The sequence below is a fragment of the Haemorhous mexicanus genome, chromosome 8, assembly GCF_027477595.1.
Source record: "Haemorhous mexicanus isolate bHaeMex1 chromosome 8, bHaeMex1.pri, whole genome shotgun sequence".
Taxonomy (NCBI): domain Eukaryota; kingdom Metazoa; phylum Chordata; class Aves; order Passeriformes; family Fringillidae; genus Haemorhous; species Haemorhous mexicanus.
In genome coordinates, this window is record NC_082348.1 from 25,153,995 (window position 1) to 25,170,494 (window position 16,500).

A 16,500-nucleotide genomic window follows, 5' to 3' on the forward strand; every position below is an offset into this window, starting at 1 on the left:
AGTGTTTATTTAGTTTGCTGGCTCCTACAGATGCTGTGGCATATTGATTCCTTTTATTACTAGCAGCCATTTAACCTGACCTCTCTCAGATCCAGTATTTTAAAAGCCATAAATTTTAACTTTACTTATGAGCAAGGAGTGAAATGCTGTGAAAGCCTTTTTATTAGCAGAGCTTTGCCTTACTCCATGTTCATGTGTCACCCATGGCAACAATATTTAGAGCATCTTAAATTAGAGTGGCTGTTGGGCAGCTCGGTGGTGGTGGGGTTAGCAATAAAAAGAGCTCATAAAGATCTCAGGCATGTAGGATTCACTGATCAAAGTGTGGGCAGGTACAAAAGCAATGCCATCATTAGCAAAAGGTATTCTTTTCCTGGTTATTTTGTTAAAAATCTTTCTTTTTTTAGTCTTAATGTTCACAGATGAGGAAGATTTTTTTTTAATTGCAAGTTAAATTGCTGATATTGAAATGTATTTTCCTTTGCTGCCTTGGCTTTTTTTTTTTTTAACAATAATCAGCTTCCTTGTTTCATTAGCCTAAATTAATCACCAAACAACACTTAAAGCAATCTTTAACATGGGGCTTATGTAAGTGTTTATAAAAATGTGCCCAGGCCAAAAATTGATGCATAAAAATTACATACTACTCTTTGAATTATAAATAATATGATTGTTTCAGATTTCTTTCTACATTCATATGTAAAGAACTCAAAAAGCTTTAGATTAGTGATGTAAACAGAAAGCTTAATATGAACTCCTTGCATTCTTCTAATTTGTTACTTCTGATTTAAATCAGTGATTTTTAAAAATATTATTTTAGGCTTGATGACTAGGATTGAGTAATAATTCAGCAGTTTATTTCAAAGTAGGCTTAAGGCTTAACAAAATAGATCATAACCATGATTTTAATGTAAGTTTTGGCTTGCTTTCTTCTGTTCTAGTACTAAAGAAGCTTCCCTCTCTCTGTCCTACAGATCAAAAGGTAACAGTCTAGATGTCAGCCTCATCCCATCAGAAGTGACTTTGTTTAAATATTAGTGCAGGGATTCTTTACTTCATGTTAAACTTTGGCCTGGGAACAAAAATGTTGGTTTAGTTTGAGAAGCTTAATTTATATCAATTAGTCTCAGAAAGTGTCACATTTCCCAATCTTTTAAAGCTGGATTTAAATGTTTGACCCTTTTAGAGGGCAGGTGTGAAGGTAGAAATAAAGCAATCACAGGGCACTGGAATTTTTTTTGCTACTACTCAGTTCCAGACTGATCAATTTACAAGGTGCCTGAAACCACTGGGAATCCTGTTTTCTAAAAACTGGACTTTTTCCTGTCTGCATTGCTTCTCCTGTTGCAGTTTTCCTCTAGCAGGTTGTAACACCCATATCTCAAGTCAGGTTATACATAAATATCCTTGAGGAGAAAGCTCCTGCTTTGTACAGGAGAGGCAGCTTGATTTATACTGGGACCTGTTTGGAGGGCAGGTGCCTCAGTTTGTACCAACCAGAGGGAGGGCACCAGTCTGCTGGAGAAAGAGGGATTCAGGTGTCTAGGAAAACTGCCCTGGATGCAGAGCTGTGCTGTGAACTGGAAGGTTGTGTGAGAGGGTGGACTTCTGTAACCAGATGAAGAGAGAGAATTATTTCAGCAGATAAGATCACAGGGTTTCTGTGCAAAGACAGGCTTGGCTGCATTTTGTCTGACTTTCAGCACCACCCTGGGAAGTGCACGTGCCCCTTCCTGAGACTTTTGCTTGAACCTCTGCTTTTGCTTCTCATTCTTGGCTTCAATATTGTTGCACTGGGAAACTTGTTAGCATTTTGAGATGTTTAATGCCATCCATGCTCTTTTTGAAATAGTAGCACCTTTCATTGCAGCGTTGTTGTTTGTTAGTGATCAGACTGTAGAAACCAGCGACACCACCTCACGTTTCTAAGATGACAATAGTGCATTTTCACTTTTTGCCTAATGGCTGCCTTATTGCAAGCATTTCCTTTCCAGCTGGCTAAAGCTCAACGTACCTTCTGGGCCCCAAATTGTGATCTGTCATTATTCATAGCTGAAATTGCAGTTTGTGCAAATGCAGGCTAAATTGCAATCATTATATGTAGTAAAATAGATTGAAATATCTGTAAATCTGAAGACTGTAGCTGTCTCTTGCAATCAGAGAACATGTTAAGTTCTCCTATGCTTTGATTTCTCTTTATTAGATTTTGTTTTTCTGTCAGTTGCAGGTTTATTCTGTGTTCAGTATTTCTGCTTACTATCTGGAATGCTTAGATTGTGGCATTAAATGAGCAAAACTATCTATCTTGTCTTTAATATGTAAGTGCAAGATAGTGATTCTTCTCTTGCTTTTCATCAAACCCTTAATCTTTTCTATGTCACCTGTTTAAATTTGTGTTAAAGAAAAAGCTACCATGTGATCTAAGACTTTTCTACAGAAATGTTATATTAAAGCTCTTCATTTGAAAATCACAAGCTAAAAGATGTAATGACTTTCAGATTCCTCCTTCCTAAATCATTCTCTGCATTGAATTGGTGGATGATTGAAGGAGTATCTGAATATAAAAATATAAGTGAGAGGAAAAAATCCTTTGTAGTTATACATACCGTGACTCCTATCAGAAATAAATGAAACTGCTTTAAACAAATGGTTAAGAAAGAATGGAACATGAAGTAATTTAAGTCACCATATGATGTTGCAATCTTGTAGAGTGAGGAGTTGGTCTGATAGGTTGGAGTAGGCCTGAGTTCAGTGAGCCCAAGCTGAATGCCATGAATGCTCCTGGAGGTGAGTGTCCAAAGCAGAGCAGGCACTGAGCTGTTCCTGCTTCCTTCCAAGCTGTTGGCATATCTCCCTCTGAGTGCTGCCACTGAAGAAGCCACCATCAGTGCCTCATGCTCAAACACTTGGCCTGCTGAAAGTGGTCCCATGTTCTCTCCAGCATCCCAGGAGACTCATTGTGTTCTTTACTATTTTCTCTTCCCTAGGTCCACATGAACCTCCACTATGAGCAATGCAATAGGAACCAGCACTCTGTGTGTTTAGGGAGCTGGCAAAAACAGAATCAAATTATTTATCATTTGTTACAACTTTTTGTTTATTGTATTTTCTCTGTCTCAGTGATGCTTTCCCTTTTCCTTTATAGTTATTTTTATCTCACTGTGTCTTTCAAAATGTAAATAGTAAGTTAGTCTAGCTCACATAAATATGTTCCTCTAAGTATTCTCCTTTAGGCATGTTCCTCTAGTTTTGGTTTTCAAGAAGAAACATTATCTAGAAAATAAAGTTAATGATAAATATATAAAATGTTTACTCTTTAGGGTGTCTTGGGAGTTGTATTTCATATAGAGTGACAGTGATTCATGGCTTCTCTTCATTTTGATTCCCTCTGTACCTGCCTTTGGGGTGGCTTGCATTGCCCACAGTGCTGTGTCATTTGTTTCCCTTTGATTTTCATGACTGACATCTTGCTTTTGGCATATTTCCTTCAGCTGGGCTATAAAAAACAGAAAAGAATGTGCAGATGTGGGGAAAAGATACTATTGAAAAGACCTGACTAATAATAATTGTAATAAAAGAACAGAAAGCAGGTTTACTTTTACCGGTACATTAAGAATTAAAAAATCTGTGTTAGCCATGTTGGCATTGAGCAGAAAATTGAACTGTGTGTAACACCATCTTTCAGTTAAAGGATGATCAGTTACTGATAACCTCTAAAAACCAGCAATTTGATTTCAGCCAGTCTAGGCAGGTAGTGATGTCAGCTGTTGTTTTTCTCTTAGAAATTCAGGAGAGATGTATAAAGCAATTCACCATTTATAAAAACAATAAAGTGGATGCTTCAGTTGGCTTTTTATCATTGTGCTACAAGAAGCAGTAAAAGAGCAGCTCAAGAATTTAAAATCCATAAAAAGAAACATTTTAACACAGTGAGCAGCTGAGTTTCTTATTGTCAAATTATGTTTTTGTATTAAAAATCCAGGTAAGGCTAGATATAGACACACACCATGTGTCCCCAGAATTGCTTGGTAACAACTTGTAAAAGATAGAGTTTTTGTTGTTTATTTGTTGGTTTGGGGGTTTTTACCCATGAGATAAATAAACACATTTTCAGGCTTACAGCAGTTCTAAAGGTCTTCAGAAATGAAAAAGGTACTGGTGTGGGCAGGGGAAGGCAATTTCCAATTTGGGATGCAGTCCTTGTCCATTATGGAGTTTTGTGCATTTTTCTGGAGAGCAGCCAGTAATAGATGCTGGCTCAGAAAGCAAGGGGCCAGGTCTCCCTGCTCAGGGAAGCTTTTTAGCTCCTGTATCTTTAGCTGGGCTCTAATATGTGATTACTGCAGCTCTATAATGAAAGGGGGGGGGGGGAAGGAATAAAAGCTGAATTGTAAAAAAATACAAAGTTCTCACTGTTGTTAGTGAAATTTCATACCAAATTATTACAGTCTTAGAATGGGTCAACTGAATGCTCAATACCAGTCTCGAGTGAGGGTTCTCAGTAAGTTTTTGAACAAATAAGGACACCTCCATGTGCTCAGGTGTCTAAGGGCTGAGTCCCAGTGGGTGTGGGGAGGCTGAGCACACAGCTTGCTGTCTCACATGTGTCATGAGTGCCTCACTCCAAACTTCAGGTGTTGGTTGGATTTTCTTAGGAATGGCCTTCATACATTGCAGTCTGAGAACTGGCTCAGCTTTATATAAACAGGCTGTAACCAGCATTTAACTTGAGACCTTTTTTTTTTCAGGTAATGGAGCTTAGAGCAGTAATTGAGGGTAGTACAGCTTGCACTGGGATGTGTTTGTGAGCACTTCTGTACTTTGCTGGCCAGCCAGGCAGCTGTAGCAGCAGTCTGGAGTCAACATTGGCTGCTGGACCTTCCGAAAGCCATGGGCCCTGCCCAGCCCTTCTGCAGTCACCTTGGAGCCATTCCCAGGGGCTGCTCCTCCCGGGAGGCTCAGAGCAGAGTGCTGGGACCTGCAGGGACCCCAGACCACAGCCCCAGCCCCTCGGTTTGCAGCCCAGCCTGGCTGCCTGCTGGGCTGCCTGGGCCAGCAGCCCTGCCGGTGTATTGCTGTGCCCTGTGTCCTGCCCAAGAGCCCCCCAAGGCTGGCTGGTGACTGAAACTTGAGAGAGCTTCCTCTCTGCTGATCAGTGCCTTTCACTTGGCCTTTTTCCTCACTGTTATTTTTCCCTTGGTTTTTCTCCTTCTCAGCCTGTGATAGGCACCACAGTGCCTCCTACTGATGCACAAGATTTTAGTGATCTTCAGCACCTTTATGTTCTATGCAGGTCATTCCTCTAACTCTGCTGTAGAACTTGCTAATTTGGCAATAATGGTAGTCTTCAGAATGGCAATTAGTGAACAGAAGAAGGTTGCACTGTGTGATGGAGCAGCCAGGGTTCCCTTAAACCTGTTTGTTTCCACACACACCCTCAATCCCCCACTTGCTTTGAGCTACATATATGGCTGCAGGTAAAGGAAGTGTAAATTGCTTTATGTAGGCACTACTGACAAGTCTGTATTTGGTGCCAATTCTTGGCTTTTTTACTTCTAAGAGTTCACTGAACACGCTGTTCAGAATTACTTGCACTCTAGGATTGCTGAAATCACAGCAAATCATACAAACATATCTGTCTTTCCTGTGACCCTTGAATCCCTTTGGGCATTACAGTATGGACATGGAGGTGAAGGGCTTCTCTTATGTTCTCCTGTTGCTTTTGTTAGCACTACTTAAAAGTTGAAAGCAAAAGCACTCGAGTTCTCCAAGACAGAAGGCATATTGCTAGGCACAGTCTCTTACTCAGTGTTTCTAAGATACATTTACTGTTCTGTCATATAAAAACTAAGCAGATGCTACAAAGGCTTTTAAATTAAGCTGTGAATTTCTTCATTGATTGGAGTGCATCTATTCATTGAATTTTGTTCTTTACCTATTCCACTATCATTTTATTAATACTAATTAACACAAATGCTGCCACAAAATAAAGCCTTTCTAAGGTCATATAGTCAAGCATCTAAAGAGAGAGAAGGTTTGGGGCACTCAGTATTTCCTCTGATTTTCTGTGAGGTGCTTTCTCAATCCTGTAATCAGGGAATGAGGCAGCAACACCAACATCATTTATGTTAACCTGTGCTTTGCTTGTTTCTTGAAAAAGCTGCTGTGCATGTTGATATCATAGCACTGGTTTCAGCTTGAAGAAAAAGGTTGGGTAAAACTTAGAACTAATAATGTATCTTCTCTCATTCGAAATGTGTTTCAAAATATCAACCATTCATACAACCTATCTCCTTCTAAAAAGCAAAACACTTGTTGTGTGGCAGTGTTTGTTTTTGTGAGTCTAAAGATAATGCTCTCCTTGAGACTGTTAGCACTGTCCAGTTGGCCATCACTGGCAAAGGTGGAGGAAGCAGCCCCATTCTCATCACTGGTGTGGGCTTTGCAGTGGCACAGAGCAAGCCAGCTATCACCCTTCACTTTGTCAGGTCTGTAAATTATGTGCCATTCCCTCCAAGGCTGAATGGGGATATCTGCTGAACTAGGTTTAACTTGATGTTATTTTTAGAACAAATTACATTGATTGCATACTATTTCAAAGGCCCCAAGTAATAAAGTACACAATTAAATGTATCTGACTAGTTTAATTTCTCTGTGTGGGTTTTTTGGTGTAAAAACTTAACCATTTGTTTTCCAGACTCTTCTGGCAAAGATTTTGGTCCTACTCTGGGATTAAAGAAGTCCAGTTCTCTCGAGAGTCTTCAGACTGCTGTGGCTGAAGTAAGGAAGAATGAGCTCCCTTTCCACAGACCCAGGCCTCACGTGGTGCGGGGTCGGGGATGCAATGAGAGCTTCCGAGCTGCCATTGACAAGTCTTACGATGGACCTGAGGATGGAGAAGAGGGTATGTTGTGCTGATGGCACTGACTGAGGGAGCCACCTTCACTCAGCACTGCTGAGGGCCAGCTCCACAGAGCACCCTGAGCCACTGGTTTAGTCCCATTGAAGCTGATCACATTTTAAAAGCTGTTCACATCTTCCACTGAATAGAGCTGTCTTTGCAGTACCCCATCCAACCTTGACTGGGTTTAGTGTAAAGTCTTTCACTGATCTCCTCTGGGGCAGGAGTGGGTTGGAGGATTTAGAACTCAATCCTTAAATAATTATGTTTTTCAACTTCAAGAAGCAGCTGCTTTCTTCAGATTACATTAAAAATTATCTCTCTTGTTTTACAATTCCCCCTTTTCCAGCCAGGAAATTTGTTTCATGTTGTAGATAAGGCAGTGTATTGATAGCACCCTGCTGCTCATTCTGTCACTGTGGGTTTTATAGACCCCGGTCTGGAAATACATCTCCTTTAGTAAGGGGTGTAAAACAGTGCTTGGATCCTGAGCCCCCCCAGCAGAAAGAACACAGCTCTTTTCCAGCCAGACAGTGCATTTTATCCATTTCTTGTTCAGCCACTAAAATAGGAAGATTCCAGGGAGTGAATGAAGTCATTTTGTTACGTAGATTGGCTTTGCCAGTCACCAGAATCTCTTGTTGAAGTAAGCTCTGTGTTTGAAACCCAGCACGTGGTTAACAAGCTAGATTTCAAGGAGAACAAGTACTTTACTGTATCAGGATTTTTATATCAGGAACAATAATTATAAAACAATTCATTAAAATAATTCTGCATTTAATTTGCAATACAAACCTGTTTGAATCCACTAGATCTGCTTAGTCTGCTTTTAAAATTATTCAATTAAATGAGTAAGTGTTGTGAGTCATTTGAGCTCTTTGTAGACACTCTTGCTGTATTTCACATGTTTGCATTTCAGTGGCCCGTAGCCATCCTCACTGCTTCTTTTTCATTCTGTGCAGATGGTGGCTCTGATAAGAGCTCTCACTGTGGTCAAGAAGCTCAAAATGTGGAATCTGCCCCTCCAGGGAACCCTGAAATAGAAGATGCAGAAATCAAAGCAAAAAAAGACAAAAAAAGCAGGGAGAAAGAGAAGAAAAAGGGCAAATCTAAAATCAAAGAGAAGAAAAAGAAGGAAGAAAATGAAGATCCAGAAAAGAAAAAGAAGAAAGGCTTTGGTGTCATGTTGAGGTATGCCATTTTACAAAGCAAAACAGCCACCCATTCTCATTATAAGATAGGAAACAACCAATGCTCTCATAAACTAGTGGAAAAATTATTGCACTTGGACTCAAATAATGTTTATGTTATTGAAAAAGAAAGCAGTTTATACTTTTACACCAAACTTGTAACTGCGGCAGAAGACATTTGGCAGACAAAATGTCTTTTTGTGCCTTTGAAATGCATTCCCATATGTCAGAAAAGATTCAAGGTTTTAGGCTTAAAGCAGGCATGTATCGGTGGGGAAGGATTTGTGGGGAATATTTCTGAGTAATACAAATCCTGCTCCCACACTTAGACCTTTGCCTTCCCTTTCTTATCTGCTCCCTTCACAAGCTGCAGGGAGAGCAGAATTCCTTGTGCTGTTGCAAAAGGTCTGCTAACATTTGCAGTTGCTGAAAGCCACTACCAATGATAAAATCTTTGCTTCATGGCTTCAGGTATTGCCTGCAGTGAACAAAAGTTCACTGTCCTCCCTGCCCAGCATGCAAGTGTTTGGATTTCTGCTGTGGCTGTTTGTTTTGTGGCTCTGTAAACTCTGAGTCATCAGAGTTCTTCAGGCTGTTTCCTTGCTCCTGTTGGAACCTTTGGTGCTGCAGGTGCTGGTTGCTGACACCCTTCTCTCTGGTACCTGTTGACTCTGTAGAGTACTTAAATGTTGAAGTAGCTCTTTGCATTCAATACAGAGTATGTGATGAAAAATTTTTGGTCACATGGAGGAAATTAAACCAAAGGACCATGTGGTTACTTACAGCACTGAGCACTTAACATTGGCTTGAGGATGCTGTTGGTGTTTCTTGTCGTGCTGTATTGTAGACAGTACTCATATATACAAAATCCACAATCATTGCTTAGGCAAAGATACATTTAAATAGTAATCTAAGAAATGCAGCTGCAAGATCATTCACTGATCATGGCCTTCATTAGGACATATAATGTATGAACATAGGACTTCTGTCACGATGTTCTCTAGAGTAAAATTACTTGTTATATTTACATAGAAGCTTTTAGCTGACTTTTGTCCATGTATCAGCAATTGTTCTATCAACTTTTGAACACTTTGTAGGCACTGTCAAAAATATACAGGCATGCCTGTGTGCCAGATGTGCATGATTTCAACAGTTGTTAGGGTTCATAAGATGTGCCTGGCTATACCAGTCTGCTTTCAAATGGGCTCTTCAGGAACAGAGGAGGTGTGAACACACACTTGTGCATTGCATGTGCATTTGTGTTCATATTGTTTAAAAAAATACGACTTTACATGGAAAGGTAGTCAAAAAATGAATAATTAGGAGGGTGCCTTCAAAAACTCTCTTGTGTGTCTTAAGCTTTATATCTCTTTTCCTTCTTCTTTTTAGCTCTTTGGCATAAGTAGGAAAGACGAGGGGAGTGGCACAGAGGTCTGACAAAAGGATAAGTGCTGCTTAACGTATCAAAGATACAAAGCAGATTCTGAGTTTGAATTGTAAAGTCTTACAGGGGTATTGTATCTGAGCCAGAGAGAACATGGGATGACATTAGAATCCAAAACAAGCTATTGTAGGTGACAGAAATTCTGATAATGGTCAATATGCAAAGTTGGGAACAGCAGGTTACCATTTGTTTTGATTCCCTAGTTCAGAATATATTCCACACATAGTGGAATTTAGAGCAGATCAAATACCAAATAAATATTAGATTCAAGAGGTATTTTTTCAAACTGGAGTCTTGTACTGATGTGAAGGGTGAATGTTAGGAAGGATGGGGAGGAGGTTTGAATGCTAAGTATTTTAGCAACATGCATGGAAAGAAACATCCAGATTTTTTTATGACACTGTGGGAATGAAACTGGCATGTTTTTTTGGTGGAACATCTGTGGAAGGAAAGAGAGAAGTTTAAGATGACAAAAGTTGTGAGCTTCTGCAGCAGGCAAGGTGGCTACTAATTCTTGGTATCTTGAGAGAAAGAAGTAGGAAGAAGTATTTAGAAACTGAGATGAGCCCAGTTTTGGACATGATGAATTTAAATTGGAAAGGGGACCTGCCACATAGGAGGCATTAGAAATGTAAACACTGTAGTGGAGCAGAAAGCTTGTGGAGAAGGAAATCTGTAGTGTGCATTTTATAGGTAGGGTGGTGGTTGTGCTGTGATCCCCCATGTGTGAGACCACCAAAAGGAGGAACAGACCCCTTGTTAGACTGACAGGAGAGAAAAAGCCAGGGGAAAAAAGTTATGAGAGCAAGTGTCAGGGGTGAGAAGAGGAAATATATTCCTGGGACCAGGCAGTGTCATGAATTTTTTTTAACTGGTCTGGTGATTGCAGCCATGTGAGGAATCCTACTGGGAGCTGGAACCCCCACTTTGGTATGTTCGTGCTGTTTGTAGTTCCTGGGCAGCTTTGTTCAGAGCTATTTCAGCTGTGCCTGCATGGTTCTGCTGTGCTGTGGGATGCATCCAAACAGAAAAACAGACTTGCTGAACCCATGTCAAAATTGGCTTGAGATAAGTAGGAACTGAGCATCTGTGGTGAAAGCTCCAGGACCAGAAGGACAATGAAAAAGAGAGATCTTGCCAGAAAGCTCAGTGCTAATTAAGACACATGCATTTTCTGGTGAATGACATGGGGTCAGGTGTAAAGGACAAAAGAAAGTAGAATGGGAGGCTAAAACAGCTGCTGGAAATGTCCTACTTGTCTTCAGTGGGATTTTTGTGCTATGCTTGCTGGGTCACACACACAGCTGTAAGAAGCTTTACCTTGATAGTGGCCATGTGAATTGGCTGGCTTCTGCTTTATAATCAATAACAAAGCATTTCAAGATATTAAAACCAAATCCAAGTACTCAGCTGTAGTACAAGAATTGTTGAGCTTTAGTCTTTTGCATCTGAGATTTTTGAACATATTGCAATTGCTACTGCATTGGATTTTGCCTTTTTTTTTTTTAATTTAACAACAGAAAATAGCAAAGCTGTTAGCAGTTGCTAACAGATTTCACTTAGTGCCTCATCTGTTGCTCAGCTGCTATTTACTTGTAGTTCCTGGTCTTTTTTTACACATACAAAAAGAAGAATGATTGCTTTCCTGCTAAGCTTTTGCTTGATTGAAGCTTTATTTAGGTGACTGTGATTCAGGGAGACCATCAAGAAATCATGCTTTTATTTTTGTAATCATTGTTTTTTTTTTGAAGACCTGTTTTTTCACTCAGTATTAACTGAAACTCTTGGCTGCAGCATATTAATGACAGTAGCATTTGGGCAAAGTAGGTTAATGTACTGGAGGTTTGAAATGCAGGTGACACTGGTTACAATCTATAATCCAAAGTACTGTTTCACTGTGGTGCTGACTGCACAGTGCTTTGTTTCCTTGGTTGGTTCTGGTGCATATATTGCCTGCCTTGGTTCTGAAGGTGTATATGTGCTGTCCAAAGAACAACAGAAGTTGGGTCTTAACTGGTTTTGTGTAACACTGGCCAAGGGGCATTTTACATGTTTTACTTGTTGATGTTTTCTGGCACATCATGCTGTCACTGGTCACTAATAACCCACCACTAGACAGCAGACTGAACAGTAAACTGATACTGTGTGTCAAGAAAACAATCATATTAAACACTTTCAATTGTGACTAAAGGTATGCTTCAGTCTTGGGGACAGGCTAGTGTGTAGCATTTACACTGAATCTTTTTCAGAACAGAAATAATACTGAGTTCTGTGCAAGGGAAGAGCAGCAAGATTGCACAATGCCACATTTAATTCTTGGCTCATTCCTTTTCTCACATTGAGCTGACTGATTCTTTCCAGGCACCATGAGTCTTAGAAGACTGCTGGACATGAAATGAGCTTCCCTGTACTTCTTTTTGAAGGTGTTCAGTATTTTCAGGAGAAACACTGTAGTGAAACAGCATATTTGTGGCTTTGAAAAAAGCTACTGTGTAGTGTCATTGCTCAGAACTGTCAAAAGCTCTGTGAGGAGGGCCCTGTAGGCTGTTTGGAAGGGTTAGTTAACCCATTGGTGCAGGATGTTTGAAATCCCTGATGCTGAACACTAATGCAAAATGTATTGTCACTTAGGACCAAGGATGCAAAGCTCATCTAACCAAGAGGTTAATAAAATAAATTTTAAAAATATTCCTCAGTTTGCTAGGCGATGAACTCCAGATTTTAAATTTGTAGGCTTGTCTTTATTGTATTGCCATGCTTTGGAAGACTAGCAAAATACTGTCTTCTGACAAAGGTAGGCTTTGTGTTTCCAAATTAAGTTGGCAGAAGACTGAACCTTTAAATCACCAGGGAAATGTGACCTCTGTAGTTCTGTATCCGAATCCCAGAGCAGTTGTTACAGTGCTGGAGTATAATAAACATAAGTCTATGGCTCTCTCTACCTTTTCCAGATAGTGATTGTAAAAATTCTGGGCAGCCCTTTCAGTTTTATGGATATGAAGGTAAGATAGCTAATGGACTGCAGCCACACCAATGGCATTTTAATAGGTAGCTCCCCCAGGCAGAGACCAGGAGGCTGAAGTCATAATTTTTTTGTGTGGCATAAAAATCTAAGAGCAAGTATGTAATTGGTGACTCGGAGTAAAGAGTTGTGCTGAAGTGGAGTGCAGTAGGAGAGCACTCTCTCATTCAGTCTGCAATTCTAGGCTGGACTCAGGAAGAAAATACAGCCAACCTTCTCCATATAAAGCAGTGCTTGACAACTTGACTGTTTCACTATTAAATATTTTAAGAGTTAGTATAGGTGAGAAAATGTCTCTCCCCCAGCAGCATTGCTCTTCAACCATGACTTGCATATTTGTGCACATATACGTATAACTGCAAGCCCAGGAAGCAGGAATATATATGTGTGTATTAGTTAGATTTGCCTTTTTCTCTTCAGAAAGAGTGCAATTTCCCACATAATAGTTCATCTTAAATTATTTACCTTCCATTTCACAATATGAGCCATGAATATTTTATTTTTTGTCCCTTTAATTTGCCAATTTTCCTTTGAGCTAAGTGCCTTAGTGATTTTAATTTTTCATTCTAGTTGGAAGACAGAAATGACCCTTTTTTCATTACTACTATTATAGGCCTTGTGCTCTGAATGATACTTTTTACAACCAGCACTGTTGAGCCTGTAATGGTATTGCAGAGTAGATAGCATAATATACAGATATTGACTTCCATTAAGTGTGGCACTATGATAACTTATGGAGAGATTTTTTTTTTCTCTACTCTGTTGCCCTTAGAAGTTGAGTGTTGTAGAAGAAAAGGTAGCAGTAGATAAAGAAGGAGCAAATAATAAAGATGTGAAATAAAGATGTGACTTGTTGGAGAGAGGTGATGTATATAACTTTTTAATGTATTTACCTGTGTATGATGCTGGAAATCAATATGGACATTGATAGATAAAAAACCCCACAACTAGATTAAATTATGTTTTAAATAGGCTAAAGTTATTTTAGATTTTTTCGTTCTCAGTTGCAGAATTATCTGAGATGGATGATGTGTGTTTGTAAGACAGCATGAGTTAATGAGGCAGATGAGTTATTTAGAGGCCTTGATTTCCTTTGCACAATAAAATTTTCATTTAGGTAAATTGGTAAATAAAACTCCACTTTCCTTTAAAGAGCATAAGAACATGAGAGAGAGGATATAGCTAGTCAATTCAATCTATCTCAAATTTTTCAAGTATTTTAAACTAAAAAACCAAACAAATGTTTCATTTTACATGTACGACTTTTTCTTTTCCTCCACCATATTAATTCCTCCTTGGCTGCATTCACAGTCAGACTAAAGCAGAGAAAATAAGGGGGTTTTGTACTGAAGATGATCATGCAGACTGCCTACTAAAGGCTGATTTGTTTAATTAAGCATCTGTTCTCCCCTTAATATGCATGCATAAATCTCATTAACGTTAGATGTATGCAAGTGCAGTGAAGAATAGACCCCTCACTCTCATTACTGAACTTGGATAACAAGATTTATATTTACTTAACAGATCAGAGCAGAAAGTTCCCTCTGACTATTTAAAAGGACTCGAAATTGCAAACTGTTTGCAAGGAGCATGCTTTTTGTGAAAAACTTGCATGTTCACTTCAAGTTGAAATATCATTATTCAAGTCATTACTAAGCAAAAGGGAAAAAAAAAAGGCAGCGTGCTTTGTCTGTGAGGATTAAATTTAAATTCTACTTTAATGGATACTTGCCTGTTTAATATTGACCTCTGTGCATGCCACAACTGCTAAAAGTAAACTCCAGGTATTTTCTGGAGGTAGCATATTTCTTCTAAGTGTCTGTCTCTAATCTCTCAAGAAATGTGCTCTGCCAGAAGAGTCCTAGAAAGCCAAGTGTATTCTTGGGGAATAGTGAACACTGCAGCACTGTGTTCATCCATCATTCACTAGAGCTGGCTGTTCCTTGCTCTAAAATCCTCCCAAAATCTAGCTGAGGATAAAGCCTGAATTCCATGTTTTCTATATAAATTGTGGGGATTGGGTATTTCTGAAGGTAGTACAGATGTATTATGGTTAAAGGTCCTAGAGGGTTTAAAGTCATGCCCACAAAAATTTGAATTAATGCTTCCTGTGCTGCATTTTAACCAATAAATACCAAGTTTTGCTCAGGAATATAAGCTGAGTATAAGTTCTACCTTAATAACAAAAGAAACAACAGGTTTTTGCTGATTTTCTGAATCAGTAGTTCTTGTAACCTGACCATGGTAAATGGAGGGGTTAGGAGGAGAGGCAGCAATTAACAGAGAAATGATACAGAAGGGGACTCCTGATAGATTCCTTAACTACAGAGTGCTGTTGGGTGCTGGTTTAATAGGTATTGCCATTTAGAGCCATCTGTAGAGAAAATTGAATATACTCATTTCACTGAATTATGATTTATGCCACACGACACAGTCAAACTAAAGTAATATTTATATTATAGTGCAGAGTCATTGATTAAATGCACATGGCATCTCAAATCCAGTTGACATTTTAAGTCGAAATGATTGCAGACATGTGGTCATTTATTTAACTATTACTTTAAAAAATGTGTCTCTACTTGTTATTAATAGAAGAAAGTCAGACCTGACCAATATTTCAATAGGCTGACCTTTTGTTTTGCTGACATATAAAAGGAACAAAGCTCCTTTTGGGGTAGTCACAATTTCAGAGCATATGAAGTATGCTAGCTTTAGAAAAAACCTGACCCTTTGAACTACTCTGTCTCTTTCTTCCCTTTTTTATTTCCACACGGGATTTTTGAAAGAAAATGAAGACGAGATGGTTTAGGAGATAGGAAAGATTTTAGGTTTAGGGTTAGATAGGAAAAGGTTTAGGAGATACTGTGAGAGAGGTTTTTTTTCAAATGCCTGCTCTGCTACTGATTTTTTGAGAATCACTGGTTAACTCCACTGCTCTGACCCCTAGTTTTTACATAAAAATTATCCTCTGTGCTTGTAAAAAATGAAAATAATATTTCCCTGCTTTAAATTATCATTGTTCAGCTAAACCTGTTAAAAATTGTAAATACATTTCAAAACCAGTCTGGTTACTCCTGTAACAGTGTGGCAGGCAAATAAATTTATTCTTAAGAAAATGAAAAAGTAGTAAGCTTTCCTATGACTTTCTGAAACTAATTTTGCTCTCCATACCCATTCCTGCTGCTGCTACTGCATGTGATGGCGAGCTGGGGTTTCCTTCTCTCTGTACTACCTTCTAGCTGCAGATGCTCTCACCTTCAGAAATGCTTTTTGGAATATAATGCCTCAGAATTAAAGCTGGCTTTCTATCTTTTACCCTGATTTTATGTTGTCTTGCTAAAAAAAAAAAAAAAAGAAAGAAAAAAAAATTGTTTCAAATTTGCCATGCACAAACTATTTTTTCCTCTGCAGATTACTCCTCTTGTTGGCCTTACTCTGTCATCATAAGGACTGGCAGCATTTTCCCCCTTTCACAAAAGTCCTGTATGGGATGTCATCTTTTCATGAACCTTAAATCCAATCAGTGGAGCACTGTCTGAAATTTGCTGACTTACTACACAGCACACTGAAGACATGACCACAGAGAAACTTCTTCCCTTTCTGCTTGGACTTGTGTTGCTTGCAGATTGTGAGTTTCTCTTAAAGCTCACACTGCTGGGTCCTGTTCTGAGTGCTCCCACCTTACCCATGCCAGCTCCAGCTCTGTTCCCTGCCCACTCTGGTCTGTGTTGCCTGGCCAGCATGGTCACCTGCTCTGAGCAGCCACAAGCACTCACAGCCTGCCTGTCCCAGCAGCATTTTGCCTTCTACTGCAACATTTGCAGAGAGTCTGGGCACAAAGTGTTTTACACAGCTTTCAACTTCCCTGAGAGTTGCCTCTGCTGCAGACCATCTATGTGCCTGAGCACTGGCACAGCTAAATGAAGGATGAAGAAAGGCTTTA

The 16,500-nt window shown here is 39.3% G+C and overlaps 1 protein-coding gene across 6 annotated transcripts in view; it reads left to right on the forward strand.

The window, feature by feature from the left end:
• The window catches only part of PARD3B (par-3 family cell polarity regulator beta), a 388,514-nt gene that overhangs the window by 243,358 nt on the left and 128,656 nt on the right, over nucleotides 1-16,500 (forward strand). For all 6 annotated transcript variants that reach the window (XM_059853260.1, XM_059853261.1, XM_059853257.1 and 3 more), the window contains 2 exons: nucleotides 6,698-6,904; nucleotides 7,864-8,092. In XM_059853260.1, coding sequence (XP_059709243.1) covers nucleotides 6,698-6,904; nucleotides 7,864-8,092 — 436 coding nt within the window. The remainder of the gene's footprint in view (nucleotides 1-6,697; nucleotides 6,905-7,863; nucleotides 8,093-16,500) is intronic.